Genomic DNA, 26,586 nt, shown 5'->3' with positions numbered 1-26,586 from the left:
TGCTTGCCCTTCACCAGAGACACAATAGATAAGCCAGGCAAAAGACTTCTGCGCACCCCTCCCGGTGTAAATCAAGACCAGTTCTTAAACTGACCTTTCTGTGCCTTGGGACTGCCAAACTGCTCAGGGCTTGAAGGTACCCACGAACACCTGCAAGAGCCTCTCTGGCTCAGTTCTACCAGAGAAAAAAAAATTGTGCCACACCCCACCAGACTCACTCAAATCTGTTTCGGATGCTTTGGACACGCTCCAAATGAAAGCAGCTAGTTTTCCTATTGCTAAGCAAAGGTTTGCACCTTTGATTATGAGTTGGAAACACTGCTATGGAAGCAAGGCACTAAAACCAAACCTGCCCAGGAGCTTAAAGAGTGTCTGATAGCTGCTTTTGCCCAAGCTGTCACTTAAACTTTCTTTGAAGCATGATGTTAACCACAGGAGTCTAAGCCAGAACTGGTGAGCAGCTGGTTTCTGAGGTGCTGTTCTCTTTGGTACCCCAATCTTCCCAGATTGCCATTGAACCCAACAGTATCAGGGTTTCACTGCGTGCCAAAGAACCTCAGAGTTCACAGGATCCTTTCTTCTACTAAGCTACTAAGGAACCAACGCTGCGCTATTTTTGCAAGCCTTTAAGTATGCTTTAAAAGTGGTCTGGACGTGGGATGTACAGCCAGTGCCAGGCTTATCTTCGTGCTCCAGAATGAGACTGCCCTTCCCAGATGGCATGACTTGCACAGAGAACTTCCGATAGCATCATAGCAATGTACATGTTGCTTATCACACAGAGAATTACATACAGAACGTTTTGACAGCCTCTGGATTTGTGGGAGACTAGCACTGGCTTTCCATAGGAACGTTATGATGTTATGGTAGGTGCGGGGCTTGGCGTGTCACCTCCTCACCTACCTTACGTCAGTATTATAAAGCCATCACCACATATGCTATTGTATTAATAACGGCTATACAACCACCCTCCACAGCTGCCGCAGCGCAGGGTTGCAAGCCGGTCTGTAGCAGGACTGGGAGAGCCTGGCTCCCTGTGGCTGTGTGTCTGTGAGATTTGGGAGAGCTAGGGTTTTATACAATATCCTTAGCTTCTCTCTCTCTCTCACACACACTCTTCTCTACATCCTCATGTCATATCAGGAGTGGAAGTTGCACTATAACCTTTCTCCTCTACTTGCAGTAAGTTTGTACTAACTAAAGGTGTTTGGGGCCTCTCTCTTTTTGCCAAATAGGCTAAAAATTGCATATTGTTCAGAAATAGATATGATTTCTGGGGTTTGGAGGAAAAAAAGAGAGAAAAAATGCACTCAAGGAAGTTTCAAATCCTTTGGAAACTAGGTTAAAAAAGTAATACATTAGATGTAGGGCTTTCACTTTCCACCATGCTGCTCAACAAAAGGAGTAAAATGGTCACAGCACTTTATTTATAGACACAGTGCTAGGACAGCGCTGCTGGGCACCTCGCTGGCAGGGGCACTTCTGCTCTGTAGAAAAAGCTTTTCATCAGTAGGAAGCCAATCTTCATCGCTTTCCTACAGTAACATTTCTAGCTACTGGGCATACTGGAAACAAGAGGCATAGGATGAAATGCTCTCTGTGGTAAGTTGCCACCAAAATCTGGGTATAGTTATATCCACCTTATTAACTCCCCGAAGGTATTCAAGTGCCTTTCTCCAAGATGGAGTTTTGCACAAGACAGAACGGGCTGCTGCTGGGATGTGATTTCTTCAGATCAGCTGAGGCAGAGGCTCTAAGATGTCTGGTATTTCCACAAAACTGAATATCCTGGGATTTGTTGCCCACACCCTGTGTTTATGCTGTCTTTTCTACTACTAGGTGAGCAGGTAGTCTGCATAGAGTCTGCTGCCTTTGAACAAGCAGAATTCCTCTCACAGCACAGAACACGCACTGTTAGAGGTGTTTTTTTGTTTGTTTGGTTTTTTTGTTTGTTTGTTTGTTTGTTTTTTCTAAATATGTGCTTTTTCATCCACCAGCAATTTAACAACTGACTATATGCCTCTCTAACATATCACTGGCTTACAGAATATAAAAAGAAATAACAACAGAGCAGGGAGATTGTAAGCCCTGTAAGACTCTTGTGGAGATCTTTGCCAAAGTAGGTCAATGCGTTTGCACAACAGTTTTAGCAGCACTGCTCAAGATTCCTGAGAGAGGTAAAAATCTGAAATTGCTGTATTTGTCGCTAGCTTTGCAATCTGCTTGGGCTTATTTAAAGAAGTGGTTAAAAGTACTCTGAAACAATTATTATGGCAACTGAGACAATAGCAGTCATGTTGAGAAGAGAAGCAACATGTTCATATCATTATGCAAAGCTCTAAATGATTCCTTCAGTAGGCTGCAAATGTTTCTGGTTTAATCCCAGACGTTTCTCATACTTAAAATTTTTAGCCTTAAGAATTAACAAATTATGAGAACTTTCAGAAGCCCTCAGCAACATTCATAATCTTAGAAAAAAATCAGTTTACCTGGGATTTCCTCAAACAGCAGGAGAGCAAATAGAAAATTTCTGGGAAGTTTAGCGAAAGATGTGCCAGTCCAAATCCTGGTCTGTACCTAGCAGCGATAACATTTTCTGCATCCTAAATATGCATATGACTGGATGTACAGGTTTTGATAAAACATTATTACACTTATACTAACATACCATGAAAATTCTTTGGTACCCTAATATCTTTCTCTCAAACCAGTATGTTTTCTATGAAGACTCCCAAATTTACTTCTTCTCTCCCAGTCTCCTGTAGCTAAATTTAATTGCTGTTTTTTTTCAGCTTTGCTAAACAGCTACAACTGATAGCCAATTATAATTTCTGAGCTGTGTTTTCAGCCAAAGAGCTGGATTTAGGCTCTGGAATGTAAAAACTCAACCAGGGCATTTGTATCACATGCGATTGCAAGCCTCTCCTATAAATAGCTGGGGCAGGAGAGCACCTGTGCTTTTTCCTCCCAGCATTTTGATGGATAGCTTTGTTGGCATCTCTGCAATAGACACTAAATTCAAAAAAGAGGCTGAGTCAGTCCTAAGTAATGGAAAGCGTCCAAATTCTCCTTGGCTTTGATTCTAACAGAGAAAGACATCATTTTCTTGTCTCCTTCCAGATGAAACTCCATTCCATTTTCTGCTGCCCTCAGTGCACACTCCTGAAAATCCCACAGATGCATTAACATTCAGTCAATGAGATATTTCTAGCAGCTAGACTACTATAATGTTTGGGGTCTTCTGTAGTTGCAAGGCCTTGATTTTAGCCTGCCCTTACAATGCATAAATTGTCTTTAATTTTGACAGCTTTGAACAATACCATCTTCACAGCCTGTAACATCTTGCACCCTTGCCAGCTGCTCCATCCTACCTCTAAGGCTGCCACTTTGATCTCTGTTGTTTCCTGATAAGAGAGAAAAAACTCATAATCACCATCCAAATCATGAAGAACCTGGATTTTCATGAGTCCTCGTGGAAATTCATGAGGAATCTTTTCCTTTTAGTGCGGATTGTTTGGAAATGGCTCAGAATGGGGGTGAAAAACCAATGTTCACATGTACTTTCTTCCACTTGTGCAGGATAAATAAACCACCCCCAGCTGGTAGCGTATCAACAGTTCCATGTTCAGGTATTGGGGGAGCAGGATGAAGGGAGGGATGGTATACCAAGGGAAGCATTAGGAGCAAGTTCAGGCTGTGAACATAAACTACACCTGCTGAAGAGACCAGATGTGAACCAGCTAACGTTGTTGACCTCTTAAACCCTCCTCTTGAAGATTTCATGCTACGGAAAGTACAAGCTATTTTCTTGCCGCTTGCAACCTTTGGTTCAGTTGCCTGCAGACTCAGGAAGATTTGCTGCTCAAGTTTATGGCAGATCATATTTTCAAGGCTTTCTTTGCAGCTTCAAAGGGCAGGAGGGTACTTCAGGCTGGAAATGGACAACAACAACAGCACAAGCTTTAGTCTGTGCAGCATGCTGGCACTGTTTGGGTGCAGGCCATTCTGACATACTGCAATATCCTTGACCTAACCCTGTATGAGCCACCTTGCATATGTTAACATACGTGTTAGCTCAAGACAAGCTCACCAACCAAGAATTTACCCCATCACTCAAGTGGCTTCTACTGTCTGTGTTGAGCTTGAGATCACTACACTGCTGAGAGTCCCCAGGCTGGTTTAATGGTAGCTCATGTACATCTGTGCACACCCACAATCGTAGACTGCTTGCCACACAATATAGTCAAATCTGTTCAAAAAGCATGTGTTAGTTCTCAGTGGCCTTTTTTCTGCTTAAAATTCAGTTCAATTGAAGTAATTCAGGGGGCCTGACAAAGGTAGAGCTCCAAAGGGCCAGGTTCCCTGAGAAACTACAGCTCACCTTACTTAAACCCCATCAAAACAGCCAAGGTTCGTTACAGAGTACGCTCCGCAAGATTTGACCAGTTTGTGTTTGTCCACCACATTTCTAGCCTGATTTCCTTAGGAAAGGTTTATGATTGCAGACTTTATGCAAGCACAAGTATGTACACAAATGCATGTGTACATTTGAATGTCTATGAATTCCCCTTCTCATCACTGTCCATCACCTGCTAATAACTTTGAATCTCTCAACCACTTCCAGCCAAATCTGACATCAGAGCAGAGATTTCTAACATGCTTATTTCTTATGAGTCTGTATAAATAGGCAGTTAGTTAATGGATAAAAACTCTATTAGCGTATCAGTAGCCCTGAGGAAAACGTGTAACTCCTATTAGATACCAGAGACTGTCTACACTCCTTCATTAAATTTTCCAGGACCATTTTCTGCCATTAAGGGCAGCAGGCAGTGAACAGACCATGGCATGTACTACTAAATGCTCTTGCTCTCTAGAACAGGGTGGCCAAATGCAAACTACCTGCTGGAAATAGCCTTGGCCAAAGCTCACTCCCAAACTGTGTTCTGGAGACATTTGGGAGACTGCAGGCGGGCATAGGCCAGCACTGTGCCAAGCACCATTTGGGCAATTTCACAGTACAGAGGATAGAATTCAAGTGGCCAGAAATGTTCCCTGGGACTGTTTGATTTAGTACAGCCACTGGCAGAGAAACTCCACAGGACAGGGGTTAGGAGTGTCCCATCCACAAGAAAAATTTGGACCAGGGTCGCTACCATATTAGACAATGGAGAATCCAAGTATGAAGTGCAAACCTCCAGGAAATAGGCCTCATTAAATCTGTTGGTGACAGAATGACTTGTTTAGCTGATGGCACTGTATTCAGAATTCACTCCCACCAGCAACCCATTTCAGATATGATATAGCAACTCTCAGCCTTGGGTGCCAGATGCATGAGTTGCATTTTTAGCATTTATTTAGCTGTTCATATTTTGTTGTCTGTTTGTTTGTATTAGCTGCCACCGTGCCTGTTTTTTTGAGACACTGTAATTATGTGCACCTTTATCGCTTACACATGTGAATCAGATGATTTACCTTATTTGTTATCAATGGTCATGACTGAGAATTCAGACCATGGCCTCCAGGGCTAAAGCACGAAGATGTTAAAATTTTAGAGCATGAAGTCTGTTAACCTGCAGCTGCAAAGTCTCATCTTCCACCGCACAAAGAGAGATAGAGGACAAATACTGAGTATCTGGATACTCGATATCTGGAGACCAGCCTCCTGCAAGAATAAACAGCTGAAAATTGTAGCAATGCCAAAAAGATCAAGACTCTGAGGAGCTGGAAACTTGAATGCCCAGGAGGACTCTGAAAATTGCAAGCTATAGGCGGCATCTCTTGAGGACCAAAGAACAAAGTCTAACGTTCCTGATGCAATATTATTAACATCTCCTATTTGTATTTCAGTGGCACCTAGTGACCCAAATCCAAGACTGTGCTGCCCGCCTGAAAAATGAATACACATGCACTGTGAGTCTATGATGAGCACACACTCTTTCCAAGAAGAGAAAGGCTGCTGTGAAGGAAACTCTTTCTGCGTGCTTTGACATAACTACACTTGTTCCATGAACAACAGCAATAATGAAACTCGGTTGCGTTCAGAGTCCCATGGGGAGCGGGCCTCCTTCCTTCCCATTTCAACAACGCTTTTCTCCTCACCAGAACATCCCACCTCTTCAAGCTCTTTGCCCCCAAGGAGTGACGTGGTGGCTGGCCAGAGCCCGCAGGCTGGACTGCGGAGATGTGACCACCGCCGCCCCGAATGGGCATGGAGATGCCCGTTGTCCCATAAGAGCGGTGCGTTAGGACTTTGTCCTCTCCTAAGCTGCAGAAATGTATGAGCTTTGGGGCCAGCATAACTTCGTGATCCCTCTCCCAGCCTGAAATCAACCAACAGGTTCAATGTTATTAAAGAGAGGCTGACAGACAAGCAGATGGACAGCCAGGCAGAACAGTTGTGTAAGCTTTGTTTCCTTAGGAAAGCAGGCTAAAAAAAGAAACAAAATGCAGTATTCACTCATCATTGTCTACAAAATACTGAAATCAGCTATTTAACACTTTGTAACAAGCGTAATGGCTCAGCAGAGTTATTTATTCTGCTTGAAAAACCTGTTTCTAGGCCTCAGAGGATTAGCTGAGAAGCAGCATAACCTCTCTGTGACCCTACCCGAGAAGAAGCTGGTCTAACTGGAAGTCTGAAAGCAGTATACTGAAAGTGGTGGCAGCTATGCAGAGATGTGCTAGAGCTGATCTAAGCTAAGGGGAAGTCTTACAGAGAAAGAAAATAATCTAAGTATCAGAAAGGAGAAAAACTTTAAGAGAGGTGAAAAGTAGGATAGAAGAAAAATGAAGAAAAAAACACAGAATCAGCAAGCACAGTAACAAATGCATTTCAGTGTGCTGAGGAACGTGCTATATAATTTAAATGACAGGTTAAAGGTATGCTAGGACAGTCAGTAGAAGCTGAACAAGGAAGAAATTTGTAGAATACAGATTTCGTCTTCTTAAACACTTTTAAAATCAACATGAAGCATTACCACCTCCAAATGCAGGAGATGCCAGAGCAAAGAAGAGCAGGCAATGTCTGCAACGTAAAGCCAGGGCTGAACCCACAAATCTGTTTTCATCCGCCTGCCAGTGTTTGGTTTGAGAGGTCATGTTTATGTGGACTGTAGCGAGCTGTCCGGTTTTGTGAGAATGAAGGACAAGAAACATGGGAAGGAGCTCTTGGCTGCCCAGGCCAGGCCAAACCCAGCTCAGAGCACCCTCAGCTAATGGCATTTGACAGCAGAGGGGTGCAGAAGTGTCAATTAGCAGGCACTGAAAGCATCGCCAAGCTTCAGTTAGGAAAAAAAATATTATACATATAACTAATACAATACATATATATTCACATATAAAACCATATATATAAATACTTACACATATATATGTACATGCTTATATACATATATATATTTATCTATATAAAGAATGTGATTTTATTCCCCAGCATAATGTTGAGGAATAAAATGCCATTCTTTCCTGCACTAGATAATCACCTGTCACTTTAATCCTGGTATCAGGTAAGAGCTTTAAATTATAGATTATTGTCCTTTGCCAGGTAAGAGTATTGTTTATATTAATGGTAGGAATAATCTTACAGATTATATGAGCTCTCTCTGGGTCAGTATAGGATTACTCTCTACAGGCAATTCTTTAGTATTTTATCCTCGCTAAATTTGAGTGTCCATGTAATTGATTTTCTATCACTTTCTCACAGGCTATATCTCACTGTTAGTGCCCAATGTATCTTCAGAACTGCTTGTTCTGATGTTCAGTCTGAATATGCTTTTTCTTATGTCGTTGGCTCACACACCTCCCACCTTACTCTAGCTCCCTGCTGACAGACACACACCAGACACCTCATTACCCTGGGCTCTCCTAGCAGTCAACGGAGAGAAACGAGCAGCTCCAGAGGATGCAGAGGTTGTAGGTGAAGGTTCCTGTTCTCTACGAGAAACTTTACAGCAACACTTCTAACTCAGGTACCTCACTGGGGGTGAGCTGAATCTGGGTCTGAAAAATATCAAACCCCCCCTTTAAATAGTCAGAGATTATTATTTTGTGATTTAATGCCTCGACCTGCCAGCATTTGCAAAACAAACACACGTTATGACTGAAACTCCAGCTTTTTCCAACATCACTTTTGCATTTCTCTGGGCTATTTCCAGATCTCCAATATACTTCTAGTACCACAGCATCCTTAAATTACTACCACTCCTAGAGTATACCAGCAACAGCATCTTTACAAATGTCACCAAACATTAAAAACGTTACTTTGCATCCATTTTCTATTCCAAAATCATATATAATTCTGTGTTTACTAAGTGTGTGAACTAAGCAAATGTACTTTTTCTGGAAATATTAAGTCCATATGTTATTTCCTGGACCTGTTTGGTTTCCACACCACCTCTCATCTTCACGTCTGTGAATTTCATTTGTATCCTATTAACTTCTTCCTCTATGGACAAAGTAAAAAAGCACCATCTCCTGCAGCCCACGCCAACAGGGAGTTGTTAGAAGTCCTCTCGCCAAGGATTCCCCTTTGACCATCCTCGATAGCTGCTGAGAAGACACCTGTCAATTCGAGAGCAAGTGCTCTGGATGTTTCTGAGCTAGATTTTGCATATCTATTGACCACAGTTTGTCTCTTACTTCCTACAGATGGCTTAAAAGAGACGACTGAGTCACTGGGGAGACACTGGGCAGCGAGTGTTAGCTGTGGGAAGCAATTCCCTCGCTTATGGCGCCGCTGTATTTTGCATCCTGGGACAGGCACACTGACATACTGCCCCTTATTCAAGTAGGACAGGCTACCTGATCAGCACTGTCTGAGGCGTGTTTTGACACTATTTCTGCCTTTCCTCATTCATTATCTAAGAATTCACCTGGCAGTGAGATGTGGCAAGCAACCCTGATGGGCTTTAAACTCTCATCAGTGCTTCCATGCCGAACTACTAATAAAGGTATTAAGACTGAGCAGAAGTAAAGCACTTTCTAATCAATAGAAACAGGCTTTTTTTCTCTGATGCCTTATTTAAAATAGGCATTTTTCTAGCCTCTTACTAACAACAGTTAAAATGCCTTAATGAGTGGTAAAACTGGAAATGAAGTAATGTGGTTTGATCCTAAAGCAGTGAAATATTGCAGGACTGGCTTTAAGCTAAGACACAAAGCTCCTATCAGACAAAAGTTAGCACCTTTCAAAAAATATTGGAGAATACGTGGTCTCGCAGCATATGGAGTAACTTTCTTCTTGATAAGGCCTCTACACTGTTACCAACTAAAGGTCAACGCAATCCTAAGGCTCGGTAAGACCACACCTTAGCACGTATCACATCTTTTTGTCTTCTGAGCCTACAAATATTTACACATGTAATGTTAAGTTTTTAGGGGTTTAGTGACCAGAAGTTAATAGTCAAAGGGACTGTTCACATGACTGAACTTAAGCCTCTGACTATGTTTGAACTGTCAGGACTTTGCACATCCTTTGTTCTACTGAAATTGATAAAGGCAATTTTTTCTGGTACTTGAGCTGGAAATCCTAAACCTGTTTCCCACTGAATTTTGTCACAAGGACATTTAATTTGACTTTTCAGGGCTTGTCAGTGTATGGGTGCAGAAGGAAAAGTCTCACATGCAGTAATTTAAAATGCAGAGAAAATCAAAGAGAAGATGTCTGAAAAATTAGAAAGCATGGAAACAAACCAAAGACCTCACAGAAGTGGAGGAATTAAATTTACTATTACTGTGAATGAATTTGTATTTCCTTTAGCAAAGAAATAATATAGTATAGGTGATTTTTATTATTGGAGTTACAGAAAAACATACCAAGTAACTACTCATAAAAAATTGTGTTTACTTCTGCTGAGCTCATGACCAGTCTGTGCTTGCTTTCAGTAAGTTGTTCAGTTACACTACGACTAATGCATACAAAAAACAGAGTTTAAGTTTGCTCAAGTACTGTCCAGTAGAAAAGCTTGGATTTGTGTAAACAAATATTTGCTTCCACAGAATATGTTTTGGATGGAAAGCAATACCGTTCACACAGCCAAAAGGGAGATGAAAATTAGATACACAAGATTCAGACCATTAAATGAGTTCAAGAAGGATTTGTCTGTACCCTTCATAACGAGGAAGGCCTATCTATGATAATATAATGAAAAAAATTTTGTGGCTGTGCTAAATACTAACTAGCCACACATTCTGCTCTTCTAAAGAATTCTGCATTGAACAAGCCTGGTGCTTCAAGGGAAAAAAATATCCACAAATCTCTTTCTTTATTCCTAGCCTATTTTAAAGGTTTGTGCCTCATCACAGCGGACAAATTCAGCCCTGATCATTCAAGAAAATCACACATAAGTTGCAGTCCCGGTGTAGTCAGGGGACACAAAGTGTCGTTCTTAAACAAAGCATTTTCGTAAGTGCCTTCCTCTATCAGGGTTAGGATCAGTTGAAAGAAACAATTCCACACAATCTTTGCCACTGAGAACCACAAACTAAGGGCTCACATTTCCAAAGCTATTAAAGAGTTCTGTGAAAATGTTTATGATTATTTCATAAAAGCTAAAACTCATCTAAAAAACTGGCTGACTTGCTACTTTGTTCACAGATTTTCCAGAGGTAAAAAAGGGAGGGTCTATTTAACAACTAGACCATTTTTCAATGATTTGATCATCTATTTTATTTGATCTTCAGCTTAATTATATATACCACTTGGCTGACTAATCAAAGATCAAACAGTTAACAATCTAAGACCTGTACTCTACAAGCACTTAATTAAATAAATGATCTCAGACTACAGTGGAACTTCATCCACTACAGTTGTAGGTTGAGGTCTCCCAGAAATACTTTCCAGATCTTGGCACTTCTGTAAGATGCAGTCTCATCAGCTGACTACAATCAGAAGTTAAAATGGAGAAGTAAAGGAGAGCAAGATGATAACAGTAATAAAATCATGGTGGTCTTTTGGCTGGTAATGTGTCCGTCAAGGGCCGGTGGAGGATTTATTTTTAACCCTCGCTCCTGCAATACAATGCACGTATTCTATACACCAATAGTCTATACAGTTTAAAGTGATGATAAAGCTTCTAGAAGTCTTTCATAAGATCTGAATTTGAAAACAATCCCCGTAAAAAAATGAAGACTACCTACTTGGCCACATTCCCTAAGTGCAGGTATAATGAATATTTTAAAACAACTTTTCGAGATGATCTAGAAAGATACAATTTTGAGTATACTGGCATTGGAGAAGACCTGACTAGTCTAAAGGAAGCCAATTTTCTTTTTTAAGATTGCTAGAATTGTCAATTTCTGCAAGGATTTATTTAACAAAAACTTGTGAGAAAACTTTCCTTTCCAAAAAGTTCAATGTTATTTCATAAGAATTAAAATAGGGACTGAAAAATGTCTCAGTAGGCGTTTTGGAATCAGTCACTAAACCCAATCAACCAACTAACCAGCCAACTAAAAACAAAACAAGAAAGGAAGATCAAGACTTGACTTGAACTTTCTAAGAAAATGCAGAAGCAGAATTACAACTTTTTCAGAGCTAAAAGGTGAGAATCTCCTTATGAGTACTTCTCTAAGAAGGAAGAAAAAAATTGCATACACCTTTGCAAATCAACTTAGAACCTACCGTCAGCAACATTAAGGAACACAGAAAAGCCTTCTGTCTAAACTAACAATGGCAGCTTCATATCATTAAAAAATTGTTTTCATTTAAAAAAAAAATTTATGAAGCAGTCACATGGGATTTAAAACACACATCGGACTGATTTGCCATAATTGTCTTGAGTATAAAATTCACAGTGTTTCCACACGTTGGCTTTATAATTACTCTGTACAAAGACATAAACTACTGCATATGCTAGGACGAACACATACAACTGTGTCATATAGTGAAGGAGCCAAAGAAAGAAAAAATTAAAATACTGCTGCTTTTGGTATCCTTGGAGAATCTGTAGTGGCAACAAGGCATGTTGTTTCCTGTATGAAGAAATATTACCTATATGGGTGACAAATCTCTAAATGTTTACACTGCGAAGACCATGTTCTCTTGCTCTAACCTGAATTATAAGATTTCAAGGTTGAAATAAGAGTTCTTGTGGACACTCACTCTCCCCACCTGGCAGCAACGGCTGCATCAACCCCATCCGTGCTTGCTCATTTGGGAAGCATGTATGCAGGAGATGCAATCCAAGGGGATTCCTCTATCCTGCCAACCCTCCAGTAGTCTTCAGTCTCCAGCTGAGGTAGTGATGGGACTGCAGGACCGTCTGCCCTGTAGTCATGAGCACTGACCATGGTGAACAAGGTGCTGGATCCATCCAGTGACAGCACAAGCACCTCTGGTTCCAGGTAGTCGATCGATACAGTTAATTGAAAAACAGCAGGCGGACTTGTTTGGAATAACTAATTCCACAATTACATAAGTAATTTCACTTACTGTCCACACATGAAGGTGGTCAATTGAGTTGTGGCTGAATTTTGATGTATTTGGTGTTTTGTAAATGAGCAAATGAATATTTTGTAAATGTGTACGTAAATGAATATTTGTAAATCATCATATATGATGAAATTTCTTTTTCTACTTTGAACAACTAAATAACACAATTCATAGCAATTAAATTATCAGTTTCAATTGTTTAATTTTAATTTCATAAACCTTAATGGATATGAAATGGAATTAAGTCTTTGAGAATCCCATTTTCATGCTTAGTCTAAGGCTTACAAAAAAAAGGAAGAGAAGTGTAAGCATATACCTAATGAAAATGGATAAGCAAAGAAAAAAAGGGGTAACACGAAAATGTTTGTATTTACAAACAGCATTAAAAAGTTAATTTCAAACGTGCCACTTCAGATGTGCTTTGTCTAGTCTAGACCATCGTTTGGGCTGTAACTGTCCAGTGCCCGCACTATGCAGGTAAGCCAACACTGTTACCTAAATTTCATTTTTTCTTCAGTTTCTCTTGTATAAGAAAAGAACTATACGGACCCAATTTAAAGAACTGTTTTACATGCTTTACTAAGAAGTTTATAGCCCAAAAGACTTCCAACTATTCAAATGAATACAAGTTAGTGTGGGCAAAAGCAAACATTTAATCGATGACAATACAACTATTTTAATTCTTTTTCAGGCTTGTTGATGTCTATCAGGTACATACAAACTGTATAGCGCAATCCTTTTTGAGTTACTTTTGCACAATTTTTAAGGTTAGAAGCAGATTCATCTGTATTCATAGCTTGTGAGCTTTAAAAGTAGTTGGACTTTGTTCAAACATTCAAAAAAAATCATCTTTGAGCTGGGACTAATCATAGAAGACTTAATTCCTCGAGGAAATTGTTCTGGGAAAGTTATAAGCAGACAGAACAGGAATTTATAATGGAAGTTGGCTTGCAACCTCGGGCTCTCATCTCAAAAATGTTTACACGTGAGTATTTCATTAAAGACAGATATAAGGGTGCATCAAGATGTAGACAAATTGTGGGCACCTTTGTGATGCTTTCCTGAAATCTGAGAGGGTTACACAAAGGCTCCTTCCTGTAGTCAGCTCATGTTCAGGTAGTATGGTCTTCAAGCTGTTCTTTCTGATTATAAATTTTAAAAAATTATACTGTCTTGCTCTCAGAAAAGGCAAATTCTTATTTAATTACATGTCAATTGTTTCATAGAGTTTGGCACTGTCTGTGTGCAGGCAGCGTCCTAGAGCCACAGAAGGAGCAAAGGTTGCAAGTCCACCTTTCAGGCGCCTGGAGATCTGAGCTGAATTTCTGCATTCCAGATATAAAAGGAATTAGGCTGCGAAAGGCATGATTTTCTCAAAGCCACCCCTGTCCCCACACTGAGTGAGAGCTAGATAAGCTACATTAACAGGGAGAGGCAAGATGGAAGGGTGAAATTCAGGAACAGGCTGCAAAAGCTCTCACTGTGTGTGTGTGACCTTGAATCCTCACCCTTTTCACAAAATGGAGCTGGAAAAACAGCTTTTTTAGTCCCTCAAGTGATTAAATGCGACACACCGAACATGGGAGACTCAAATCTCCTCTCTGCCTGTAGGAAGTAACATTTACATCTCCCACAAGAACTCTCTCATGACTCAGCTATATGATATAACACCTCGGACTCTCACAACTTCTCTCCCATTAAAGTTCTACTACTCTTCATGATGCACTTAAATATTCACTGCAGCAAATGCCAAGCCCCATTTTTTTCCCCCGTGCCCTGTTGACTGTCCTAACCGCTGGGCTTCATAGTCAGGTTACAGAATCAGCCAGCCCGAGCCAGTCAAGTCCTGTGAATATTTTATTATTCCATGCAAACCAGACCAATTTCAGAGCAGCAGTTTGAGACACCTCCACCTCCATTAATGCTTGTGTTTGGAAACAAGGATGTGCTACCAGGAGGTGGGACCACGAGCAGCTCTCCAGCCACTGGTGCACACCCTACCACCAGGCTGCTGGAGAAAGGGGGGAAGAAGGTATGAACCAGTCCCCCTCTCCGTAAGAAAGTGGGATGCCCAACTGATCGTGCTCTGAAAGTGCTCCTGGAGAGGGGTCCCACTGATGGGAGAAGTGGAGCAATGCTGATGGTGCGAATCTGTCAGGCTGGCGTGGCCATGATACACCTGCCTACCTGCTGGGCACCTCCTTGCACGCCTACAGCTACAAGGACGATAAGGAAAACCTCCTGGCGAACATGCACGCATCGAGCGTCTTCAGAGATTGGATGGCTGTGGCTCCACGGTGAGGAGAAGCTCAGTTTGGGACAGGGCAACCCGGAACAGCCCCACCATGACGGGCCTGTCAAGCTTTGCTACCCACCTGTGAGAACCACATGGTCTTTCTTCCCCGGCAGAATGCCGGCACTGAAACAGCGAGGGAAGGTCGGTGGATTTCACCTCAGTTTTGTTTAGTTACTTAAAAATACTTTGAACGGCATCATTTTTAGAGCAGGGCTTTGGTGTGTTTCCTCTCAACCTCTCCCCAGAAGCTCCTCCGCACACACGTGTCCCCTGTGAATGCAGAGGAACAATTTCACTGCCCCGGCCGCCTCCGGGCGTCCCGCTGCCGCTCGCACCGCCGGTGCCTGCCGCAGCCCCGCGTCCCCGACACCGTCTCGCCGCCCCACTCCACGCCCCAGCACCGGGCTCGCACCTCCCGCCCTGCCTGGGGCCTCCGGTCACCGCCCGGTGACACCGTCCTCCCGCCCTAGGGCGGTGGGGGGTGGGGAACCTTCACGCCCGGCGGGCTAAGCGGGGAGAGCGACTAGGGCGGGCGGCCATTCTGAGGTGTAAGGGGAGTCACCCGCCGCGACCCCCGCCCATGGGGGGGGGTGTGTGCGTGTGTGGAGGCTGTGCGCGAGCCGCCGGGGCACAAAGGGGAAGGCGGACCCCGAGCGAGGCGCCTCCGCTTTCCCCATGCGCGGTGGGGTGTGGGGGGGAAGGAACGGGCAGGAATATTCTGGACCGAGGGAGGGGAGGAAGGTGATGAACAACTTGAATAAATCTGCAACGGAGCTGAGGAGAGGGGGAGGGAAGCGGCGGCGGGTCATGTGAGGCACAGTCATGCTGCGGGCCCGGGGAAAAGGGAGAGAGGGGCACCTGGGGGGTGGGGTGTGTGTGATGGGGACGACACTGCCCACCATGGCAGCAGCCCGGCAGCAGCCCTAGCCCTGCCCGGCGCCCCCTCCCCAGCCAGGAGCGCCGCCACGCGGGGACACCCCCCGCCCTTCCCCCTCCCTGGGCTCGGCGCCGCTCGGCAATTTCCGCCTCTTGAGCCGAACCTATTTCCGTCGGCCTCGGCCAGACGGGCTTTATGTCTGCCGGCGGGGCGCGCATGCGCGGCGGCCGCCATCTTACGTTGTCTCTCGCCTGCCCTCCCCTTTGGCGAGCTTTCCCCTCCCCCCTGCAGCCCCGCGCAGCGCCCTCCTCCAGCGCTCCGTGAGGAGACGGGGCCGGGAGGGGGAGAGACCGGCGCCGGCAGGGAGAGCCGGGAGAGACCGGGAGGGAAGAAAGGACGGGGGAGAGGAGGATTGCTGCCAGGCGCGGTTCTGCGGAGGAAGAGCGGGTGCCGCCTGTTATAAAGAGGGAGGAGGCGGAGGGGGAAGGAAGAGCGTGCGGAGCGGAGCCTCCTCCAGAGACAGCCAGACACAGAGGGAGGAGAGAGAGAGAGAGGCTGCCTGGCTGGCTCCCCCTTCCTCCCTCCCTCCTTTTCATGGACTCTCTTGTTGGGCTGCCGCTGCTTTTCTTCCCTCCTTATTCTGTCTCTCTAATACCCAAAATGATTCAGCTCCATGGCTGCCACTGACGGGGATGTCCCTGCCCGGCTCAGCCTGCTGCTGCCGCCCTGCTGTGCGCCAGTCCTGTACGTATCTGCGCTCTCCTACTACTACTACTAGAGCGGTGATGGCGAGGGGCGCCGTCCGCCTCGCCGGGCTGCCCTCGGGGCCCGCCGGCTGCCCTCGCCCCGCCGAGGAGGCGGCGGCGGCGGCCCGGCGGCGGCGGCGCCCGCCGCGGGGAGGGCGGTTCTGCCGGCGAGCCGAGGCGCCCGGCGGAGCGCCGCGGGGAGGAAGGGGCTCGCCCCCGGGGCCGGCCGGCAACGGCGGGCATTTCCTCCGCCCGCTTCCCACCCCCCGGGAGAGGCGCAGTGTGTGTTGGGGGGGGGGGGGTGGCGGCGGCGGCGGCCGGGGAGGGGGGGGGGCGGGCTGTGGTGGAAATCAAAAGGCGGGGGGGGGGGGGGTGGGGGAGAGGGCGAAAGAAAGTGAATGGCGGAGGATTGAAAGTGTCACATTCAGAGGCGCTAATGGAGAGGCGACGGAGGACCGGTCCTCGCCCCCTCCCTGTCTCGGAGGGGAGGAGGAGGAGGGGAGGGGGGTGGTTGGTTAGCGGCGGTGCCGGGGCGCCTCAGCCCGTGCTCTGCGGGAGCCGGGGGCCGTGTGCGTGGTGTCTCTCTGCCCTGCCGTGAGCGCGAAGCTAACTGTGTGTGTATGTCTGTCTCTCTCCATACCGGGGGACCGCACTCTTAAAATACACCCGATACAATGCACCAGCCTGACTCAGCCGCAGACATTAGTGCTAGGAAGATGGCGCACCCGGCAATGTTTCCTAGAAGGGGCAGCAGCAGTAGCAGCGGCAGCAGCTGCGTTACTGCTCCCACTGCACCAGGTACCGGCGTTGGGAGCGCTGCCCTCTCTGCCGAGGATTATCAGCCGCCTTTGCTGGTCCAGCCGCCACCTCCGTCTCCTGCAGCATCTTCATCAGTGGGTCCACAGCCGACACCCCCTCCTCCACAAAGCCTGAACCTCCTCTCACAGTCTCAGCTCCAGCCACAGCCTCTTGCACAGACTGGAGCTCAAATGAAAAAGAAAAGTGGCTTCCAAATTACCAGTGTGACCCCTGCTCAAATATCAGCTAGCATGAGCTCTAACAACAGCATAGCTGAGGATACAGAAAGCTACGATGACCTGGATGAGTCCCACACGGAAGACCTGTCGTCTTCAGAAATCTTGGATGTTTCTTTATCCAGGGCCACTGACTTGGGAGAACCTGAGAGGAGCTCCTCTGAAGAGACTCTAAATAACTTCCAAGAGGCAGAGACTCCTGGGGCTGTTTCTCCAAACCAGCCTCATCTTCCCCAGCAGCATGCTCCTCTGCCTCATCACCCACAGCAGAGTGTTGTGATCAATGGAAGTGTTCACCCCCATCACGTTCATCACCACCACCACCTTCACCACCACCATCATGGACACCATCATCCATCGCATCCTGGGATGGGCAGTGCCCCAGTTTCTGGAGGACCACCGCCCAGTCCATCATTCAGAAAACTATCAACAACTGGAAGCTCTGACAATGTTATATCAACTGCACCAGTTTCTGCTGCATCATCCACTGGTTCCCCGGCATCTGTTGTGTCTAATATCCGCACTACAAGTACTCCTGGTAATTTAGGTGTAAGTCCTGCTGCTGGAACGAGTACCTTAAATACTATGGGTGGCGGTAGTTCTAGTGTGGCAAGCGGCATGCTTGGTACTATAAATTTAAGTAACATCACGAGTACTGGTAATGTAAATGCTTTGTCTGGAACTAGCAGCAATGTTAATGTGAATATCTTGAGTGGTGTTGGCAATGGTACGAGTGCTTCCTCTAGTGTCATTAACAATGTTACTAATCCAACTGCAGGAATGGCAGTGGGATCAAGCCAGCAGCAGCCTGCATCTGGCACGTCAAGGTTTAGGGTTGTAAAACTAGACTCTAGTTCTGAACCTTTCAAAAAAGGTAGATGGACATGCACTGAATTCTATGATAAAGAAAACACTGTTGCAGTTTCAGAAGGAGTAGCAGTAAACAAAGCAGTAGAGACGATAAAACAAAACCCGCTTGAAGTGACTTCTGAAAGGGAGAGCACCAGTGGGAGTTCTGTTAGCAGCAATGTAAGCACACTGAGTCACTATACAGAAAGTGTGGGAAGTGGAGAAATAGGAGCACCTACTGTGGTACAGCAGCAAGCGTTTCAAGGTGTGGGTCCGCAGCAGATGGATTTTAGCAGCGCTGCTCCTCCGGCAATTCCAGCATCTAGTATACCACAGAGTGTTTCTCAATCACAGCTTGCACAAGTCCAGCTGCATTCTCAAGAAGTAAACTATCCACAGCAGAAGTCAGGGGTCCAACCTCCTGCACAGGCCAGTCTAACCACTGTTACTGGGGTTCAGCCAGCCCCAGTTAATATTCTAGGTGTATCCCCGTCTCTGGGCCACCAGCAACCTGCCATTCAAAGTATGGCTCAACAGCAACTACCATATTCTCAGCCGGCGCAGCCTGTGCAGACGTTGCCACTCGTACAGCAGCAGCAGTTGCAGTACGGACAACAGCAGCAGCAACAGACAGTTCCTACACAGATGGCCGCAGGTCACGTTAAGCCGGTGAACCAAAACTCGGTTACGGGGGCTATACCAGACTACATTCAACATCAGCAGATCCTTCAGACTCCAGCCCCTGCCATGCAGCCCAGTTCTACAGGAGTAGGAGCAGGGCAACCAGTTCCTGTTGCCCAGGCACAGAGCATGCAGCCTTCAGTACAAGCACATCCAGCTGCTGCCCCAGCTCAGCCTGTTGCACATGCTCCAGCAGCGATACCAGGTGTAGGTACCAGTGGTCAAATGCTGAATGTTGGGCAGCAGGCAAGTGTAGCTGCTGTGGTGCAACCACCATCTGCTGCAAACCAAATTCCACCTCCAGTCATGCCGTCAACGGCTGCTCCTCCATCTTCACAAGTAGTGCAGCCTGTGCAGACAGGAATAATGCAGCAGGGGTTACAGGCTAGTGCTTCGGGCCTTCCTCAGCAGATGGTCATTGCTCAGCAAAACACCTTGTTACCTGTACAGCCGCAGGCACAAGGAGTGGAATCTGTAGTCCAAGGGATGACTGGCCAGCAGCTGCCTGCTGTTAGCCCTATACCTTCTGCTAGCACTGTTCCTGCACCAAGTCAAGCTGGTTCAGCTGTGCCTCCTGGCATACCTTCTGCTTCTATAGGTTTGGGACAGCCACAGAATATAGCACAAGCTTCAGCAGTGCAGAATGGGAATTTGGCTCAAAGTGTTAGTCAGCCTCCCTTGATATCAACAAGTATAGGTATGCCAGTGGCGCAGAGTGTGCCGCAGCAGATACCGCTAAGCTCTACCCAGTTCCCTGCACAATCACTAGCTCAGTCAGTTGTAAGCCAAATTGAAGACGGCAGACGCCCTACAGAACCTTCCTTAGTGGGTTTACCTCAAGCTGCCAGTGGCGAGAGTGGTGTTGGAGCATCAGCTGTTTCAGATGGCGGTAGCAGCAATGCGCCGCCTTCTGCTTCCCTCTTTCCGCTGAAGGTGCTGCCGTTGACAACACCCCTCGTAGATGGTGAGGATGAGAGGTAAGACTGCCTGTGACTTTATTGGAAATATGCTGTCTGATGGTTTGATTTGCACTAACTTGCAGGTCTCCTTACAGCCATTCTGTGAAAAGAAGCGGTGTGATGTTTTGGTTTAATTAGAAATACTGTTTCTCAGGTCCCAGCACATGTAGGTATTGTATTAAAATACTTGTTTTTCTTTTGAGGGGGTGGGCTGTATTGATTATGCTCTGAAACTACTGCGTGGGTAAATTGTGTTTAACAATCTGTGACTGTATATTCCTGTTGTATAGAGGAAGACAAAAGAATACAGTGGAATGTGGGTATGCTAGTGGTGATTGTAGTTTAGATTATTTATTATACTGAAATAATTAATATTTATTCTTAGGTAGATTTGCTTTTTTCTTCACAAGCCTAGACTTCATCCTGCCTCAGCTTCTCGTTTTCAAGTATTGGCTTTACTCAGGTTAAACCAGTTGCGAGTCTGTGGCATATGTAGAAGCCTTTTCTTTGACAGCCAAGAGACGCTTTGGGCAAATGAGTATGGTGGGAAAAGGGAGGTTCAGCAACACTGTTTTGGCTCTTTAAATTGAACTTGGGGCACTTTTGGTCTTGGTGGTTTTGCTTCAAAGCATTAATCCATTGTGAGAGCCGCTCAGGCCTGTGGAGGGGTGGTGAGCCTTTCAACCTGGCACACCAAGTCTGTGCAGTCAGAGTAAAACTGCACATGTTCTTTCACCTTCACCTTTTCAAACCGATGACCACTGGCTGGTCTTAATAGTATGTGCATGTTAATAGTCTCATTTCTTTGACCATGTGTGCAGAGAAGCTGTGTCAGTTGTGAAAGGCCCTTGCGTGTACAGGCTGAAGTACTCCAAACAGCAGTTCTAAAGTGCAATTGTTTGATATCAATTACATGTGGATATTCCTTACTGTATCAAGGACCTCTTGAGATACGCATTTACAAATGGACAAGAAGACTGTGGTGGTTCTGCCAAAGAACTTCTTGTCTAAGAAGAAGCTATGTTAATGGGAGAAGTAACTTTAAGATAACCTGCCTTGAGAATATGGGAGAGGACAGAAAAGAACACTAGAAAAGTAAAACTGAGACTCATGTTAGGAGACAAAGCACTAAACACTTACAAGGTGGGGAAAAATGCCGTAGCAATGGGAGGCGACGTACTTCTTAAATTATCTTCTTGGTGCCATAACTTAAATCAGGAGTAATATCAGTGGCCAAACTTTATTTAAAAAAAAAAAACATAATTAAATGGGTTGCTGGGAGAGGCTGGATTCTTAATATTGAAAATACTAACTCTGTCAGCAGTCTGATCATGTTGATCATGAGGTGTTGACTGCCTTAGTGGCTTTCATCGTGTCTTTCTAAGATGCCAGAGAGCTATAATGAGTAGCAGCTTGTCTTCCAGGAGTGCTAGAAGACAAGTTCCAACACTGCTTCATCCTGATTGTTTTTTAGTCGATAAGTACGTGAAGGTGGTAGAAAAGACAGATGGAGGTGTTAAAGCCCACAGTGTCACCATTATGCTACTAGCAGCCAATTTTCTCAAATGTTTTTTTCTTTTCCTTCCTTTGATCTTTCTAAACCAGCACGCTAATCCTTCTCTTCATGGGTCCTGTTTGCGTTTGGTGATGTGTGGTAGTTTTATTTTTTTTAACTAACCGAAAAAGCCCCCTAAGCTTTCAGGTGATCCTAGCTGAGTAAGAGAATTATAAGCTCATTGATACTCAGTGTTTTGGAAAATGACATCTAGCATGTGACTGTACTGTGATTTTTAAGAGCATATGTTAGCTTTTTGCCATGATTGGTAGTTTTTCCCAGAATGTTTGAATCCCTCAGGGTAACAATTGCCAGAAATACCTTCTTCCTCTGTTTTTTGGCTAGCCAAAGATCATATCCTTTCTTTTTCCATGCATGTTGTGTCTTTGTTCAAGCTGTCATCTCCAGGTAGACTATACTTTTGTTTAGCTGCAGTTGGAAAAGTGTTTAGATGCTTTACACAGAGCAGGATATGACTCTATTAAATGGAGATGAAAAATAATGGTGTGGGGTTTTTTTTGTATGGCAGCAGTGGTCAGGTCACATTTGTGTGCAATTAGATAATTTACAGCAGCACTTCTCCCTGTAACATTAAAAACTTCGTGAGATTACTTCTCTTTCCACTTCCAAAGGGATCTCAGGGCAAGGTATTACTTGTATTGTTATCTTGTCTGGAATTTCTTTTGGTCTGGAGCTTAGACCTCATCAGCTCACTAAAGGTAGTGCAAGATGTGCCATTGTTATTCTCGGCTCCTCACTTCTGGCCATGGGATGTCTCCAGTTAAAGAGTTCTCTTGAGGTTTTTGCCTGTTTGTTAGATTATTCCCTCTTTTACAGGAGGTAAAGGGTAATGTATTGCAAAAGTACATAAACATTTAAGAAGCAGGTATACTGTAAATATGTGTGTATAAAATCCCCATTTCTCTCTGTCTCATGTGCATATGTACATATATCACTGAAGATTTCTATCATACATCCCAAGTGATTCTAAACCTGGCAAGGGAAAAGATGGGAGAAAGAAATAAGTGACGACATAATTAGGCCAGTGAAGAAGCTGTAAAATTCCATTTGGTGTGCCTTTGAAAAAACGTCTGACCCATGAAATACCTTGTTTAGATTAACTCCCAGCTTTCGTTAAACCTGTATATAATTGCATTCAAAGACGTGCCAGTATCTTTAAGTCTTTACCTCTGTTCAGTTTTTAGAACACCATTTGCAGCTCTTTGAGTGACTGTTATCAGGGCATGGCCTTTTAAATATAGACAGTGTGGAGCATATCTGCTCTGAAAACTGTAACCTTTTTTTCCCCAGTATGAACAATTTTTTTTTGTTAATCTTCACTATGACTTGAAATAAGAGATATTAAAAACTCAGTATGCAAGCCATATGGAAAATTAATTTGCAAACTTTATTTATTAAAAAGAGGATACAAATAATATAGTTATAGTTTCTGTATTTAAAAAAGAATCAAAAAAACAAACCAAAACAACCCCCAAAACAACAAAAAAAACCCCAACAAACCAAACTCAAAAAAACCCTAAACCACCCCTAGTTTTTCTGACTAGTCTTTCGTTCTAATATTTCAATCTATGTGGGACAGTTATTTGGATGCTAAGTATCTTTTTTTTTTCTTGAATCATGGTATGGACTCGTTTTAGTGCGTAATTCTCATAGTTTCTTGGATTTGCAGCAGTTACCTCAGTTTATTCTGCTCAGTTATTAAACCCTGTCAATTTTACATGTGGTTTTTTGAGCTTATTATTTCATCTCTAGAATGGTAGAAGAGGATTTATTTTTATGCTTTTGAAACTTAAGTATGGAAAAATACCTATTTATATTGCAGTGAATTCTTTTGTGCATTTATACTTCACGTTGAAGAATCAGTTTTATGAATTCCTAGACAATGCTTTATTATGCTGTTGATGCTTACAGTAAGATTATGTACAGACTTACCTGTAAAGTGAAAACTTAAAAAACCCCCAAACCATATTTTACAGCACTTAAAGGCTGCTATAAGTGAGTTTATAAATAACTTAGTCTGAAATGTTGTTTACCATTACTCAAAAGCAGATTTTTTTGTGAATGAAGGCTAAAAGAACTAACAACTTTCTCCCTGTCCTTGACAGCGTTTCCTGTAGAGTTGTCTGCATTCTTTAGTCTGCAAGTTCTTTTCACCTGTTCATGCATTTCCTCCAGCAGTGAAGTGAAAGAGAAAGGAGGAAAAGGTGATGATAAACACAGAAAACTGACATAGAGATTTGAAGTATGCTTTATTATCTGACAATATCTTGTAATTTTATTTTTAATAAAAATTTCTCTTCAAGAGATCCCTTTACAGCTGGACAGAGGAAAAAATAAAACAAGTGGAAGAAGTATGTTTTCTGTGTAGGATATATGTTTTGGTGTGTTACGAAATCTGTGGAGAGGCTGGAAGATGAAAGCTGAACATGAGAATTGGAAGACTTGTGAACAGCCTTTGACAATCTCTAGTAGTAGTAACTAGCACTAACTTGTAAAGCCAGAGTATGTTCAGGAAATTGGACAAATTTTCATTGTGTGGAGTAGGAAGGTTTATCAGGTACAAATGAGATTTCTGGAGATGTAATTTAATACTTGTTGAAGACGTTGGTAGGCAGTAGTGAATGAACATACTAAAGTAGAATTGGAAGTTTCAGTTAAAGATTTTTATTGTAGTATTTATTTTTTTGTAAGCTGTTCTAGAGTTTATAGGGGCTTTTTATTTGCTGGAAGTTTTGCTTCTCCGTATTTGATGAAAAACGGAGAAGGTGCTTTTAGAAGATAGTTCACAACAAAGGGTTTATGGTGGCTTAGAATGGATTTGTGGTATTTTTTTTAATTGCATCCTAATGGCAGTGTTATTTTACATTTTTTCAGTTTTAACGTGCTTCAGCATCCTGCCACCAATTTGAAAGTTCCATAACTTTGAATTCTAGGAGATTGACTTTTTAAAAGAAGTCTCTTTATATCTTCAATTTGGCTATTTATGGAACTTGAAAAAATAGTTTCGGTAATGACAAATCACATGAGTAAAAAGGGAACGCTTTGAAGAAAGTGTGGTTGCTGTTGTGTCATGCTGACAAGTCTAGCTTCTCATTTCATCTGATGAAATAAAATACATACCATTGGTGGAATTGGCTTTGTTAACTCTCTGCTCTAAGTAAACAAAAATGAGGCATTTAGGGTCTGGACCTTGCATGTCTGCTGGCCAGCTGCAGGTGGCAACACCTGCTTAGATGGACCTTTCTCTGGTGTCTTCTATATATGCCATGCATTTCTGCCTCATTTCTGCATGCCATGATATACTTCACATAAGGGATTGCTACAGTCTTTGGTATTGCGTTGGCTTTGAAGGCAGGAAGAACCACCAGATTTCAGGGGGTTATAAAAGCAGTAATTTAGCACTCAAGGCAGATTATTGGAGATGCTGAGAAACGTACCTCTCCAACTGATAACGTGATTTCTAGGAAATGTTAGCCCTACAGTTTTGGCTGCTGTTTGGAAATTGTCAGTGTATAAGCAGACCAAATCATCTATGTATGTGTATGTAAAACTAAACAAAAGCTTTTAAAATATTTTGTGTTGAAAAGGAATTTTTGTTACTGTCTCAGGATTTGCATTCTTTACGGTACAGGCTAACCTGGAAATCAGAATTATCTGTTTGTTAGTCTGCATGTTGGCAGAGAAATGTTTCAGCCTTTACAAGTTACTGTGATCTAGATAATGCCGCAATAGATTAGTGGCTGTAACAGTGGTAACTAGCAGATTCATGAGGATGGGTGGGGGAAATTATTAAAACAAGAACAAAAAAATCCAAAATGTGAATGTACCTTGCTTAAGTGTAAGTAAAAGACATATGGATAGCACACCTGTGCTGCAAAAAAACCCCTGTAATAATGCTGTTCATTTTACAGAGGGTATTAAAGTAAATAAGCTTTTTCAGACCTGTCTCTAACAGCTTGGGAAGTAGATCAAGTTGTAAACAGCAGTATTGCTAGTAGAGTCTTCTAGAAGAAGAAACTGCGCATGCCTAAATAGCAGCATAATAATAGCAGGTGTATTCCTGGTATGACCTTTTTGGGAATAATTTGTGATCTGGGTTTGCAGTTTGGTGGAGGTGAAATGTAAACAAGAATAGAAAAGAATAGTGTGTCTTTGTTCTCATTGATTTAATGCACTGGTTCTTTTCTATTCTTGATTAATTTATGAGACTGAAATGTGCTGTGCGTAATACATATTATACTTTAACAAATGACTGAGAACTTTTTTTAAAAGTGAGCCTATACCTTTCATTTACGGTGCTTAGGCCACCAAAGTCAATGCTATTAAGCAAAAGCATGCTTTAAGAACATTCTAAGCAGGGACTAAGGGTAGGATTATTCAATAAATTACTTTATGGTAATGATCACCATAAATAAGGAACTAGTTTATTCTCAGCTTGGTTGTCCAAGGAACCATAGCCTAAAGTGAAGATGGAAAGAACTCTTGAGCGACTGGAGACACTGCTTTATTTATTTTAGCCTGTTCTAAAGCATTCACAGAGTTATGAATTGCATGATGGAAGTGCAGCATAATTATGGTATCAGACTGGAGCACCTGATCGTCCTTCTGGCTTTAATGCCTTGCAACACTTGAACTCTTGGTCTGTCTTTGGAATTTGCTAACAAAGGTAGTAATTGTGCTACAGCCAGCTGTGGTGTAGAAACCCTTATCAGCTGGTTTTGTGCAGCCCCCAAACACCTATTATGCATTATCAGTGTTAGAAGTGGGAATTGGTTTGTGGTTGCAGTTACATGCACAAGTCTCCATCATCTGCTGAAGCTGGATAGACTTTCCTGAGAGGGATTTAGAGGTTATAAATGTTTGGCAGGCAGGGTTTGTAACGATCCTGTATGTGCAAATGTTACACAAATGCCTGTGATAGTTCAGGTATTTTATCATTGTTGGTTACCTTATGGACTAAATGACTTACCTAGTACCTACTAAATGAGGACTTACGACTTTAGTACCATGTAGAAACTAAGAATAATACTAATCATAGTTCAAATACAATATTATGCTTTAATAACTGAACTTGTTCAATTTTATTTTTTTACAATTGCAAAGTAAATCTTGAACACAAGTCACAGTAAACTTGTTCA

The 26,586-nt window shown here is 43.5% G+C and overlaps 1 protein-coding gene and 1 long non-coding RNA gene across 12 annotated transcripts in view; one reads left to right on the top strand and one right to left on the bottom strand.

The window, feature by feature from the left end:
- Nucleotides 1-13,209: 13,209 nt before the first annotated feature.
- On the bottom strand, nt 13,210-15,483 carry LOC135318017 (uncharacterized). The gene is made up of 3 exons (XR_010376521.1): nt 15,139-15,483; nt 14,806-14,996; nt 13,210-13,755 (listed from the first exon to the last, which is right to left on the bottom strand). It is a non-coding gene; the product is annotated as an uncharacterized LOC135318017 (long non-coding RNA).
- Nucleotides 15,484-15,859: 376 nt separating this feature from the next.
- The window catches only part of TSC22D1 (TSC22 domain family member 1), a 97,518-nt gene continuing 86,791 nt past the window's right edge, over nt 15,860-26,586 (top strand). For 9 of the 11 annotated variants that reach the window (XR_010371137.1, XR_010371135.1, XR_010371134.1 and 6 more), the window contains exons 1-2: nt 15,860-16,347; nt 17,033-19,890. Coding sequence is in view for 2 of the 11 variants with exons in the window: in XM_064440832.1 (XP_064296902.1) it covers nt 17,066-19,890 (2,825 nt within the window). In the remaining 9 variants the exon portion in view is untranslated. Of the gene's footprint in view, nt 16,348-17,025; nt 19,891-26,586 lie in introns of those variants that run through there. The other 2 variants (XM_064440832.1, XM_064440831.1) reach the window with 2 other exon arrangements.

The sequence above is a fragment of the Phalacrocorax carbo genome, chromosome 1 (genome assembly GCF_963921805.1).
Source record: "Phalacrocorax carbo chromosome 1, bPhaCar2.1, whole genome shotgun sequence".
NCBI lineage: Eukaryota > Metazoa > Chordata > Aves > Suliformes > Phalacrocoracidae > Phalacrocorax > Phalacrocorax carbo.
Note: the sequence above shows the minus strand (reverse complement) of the source record. Positions and strands in the feature narration are given on the sequence as shown.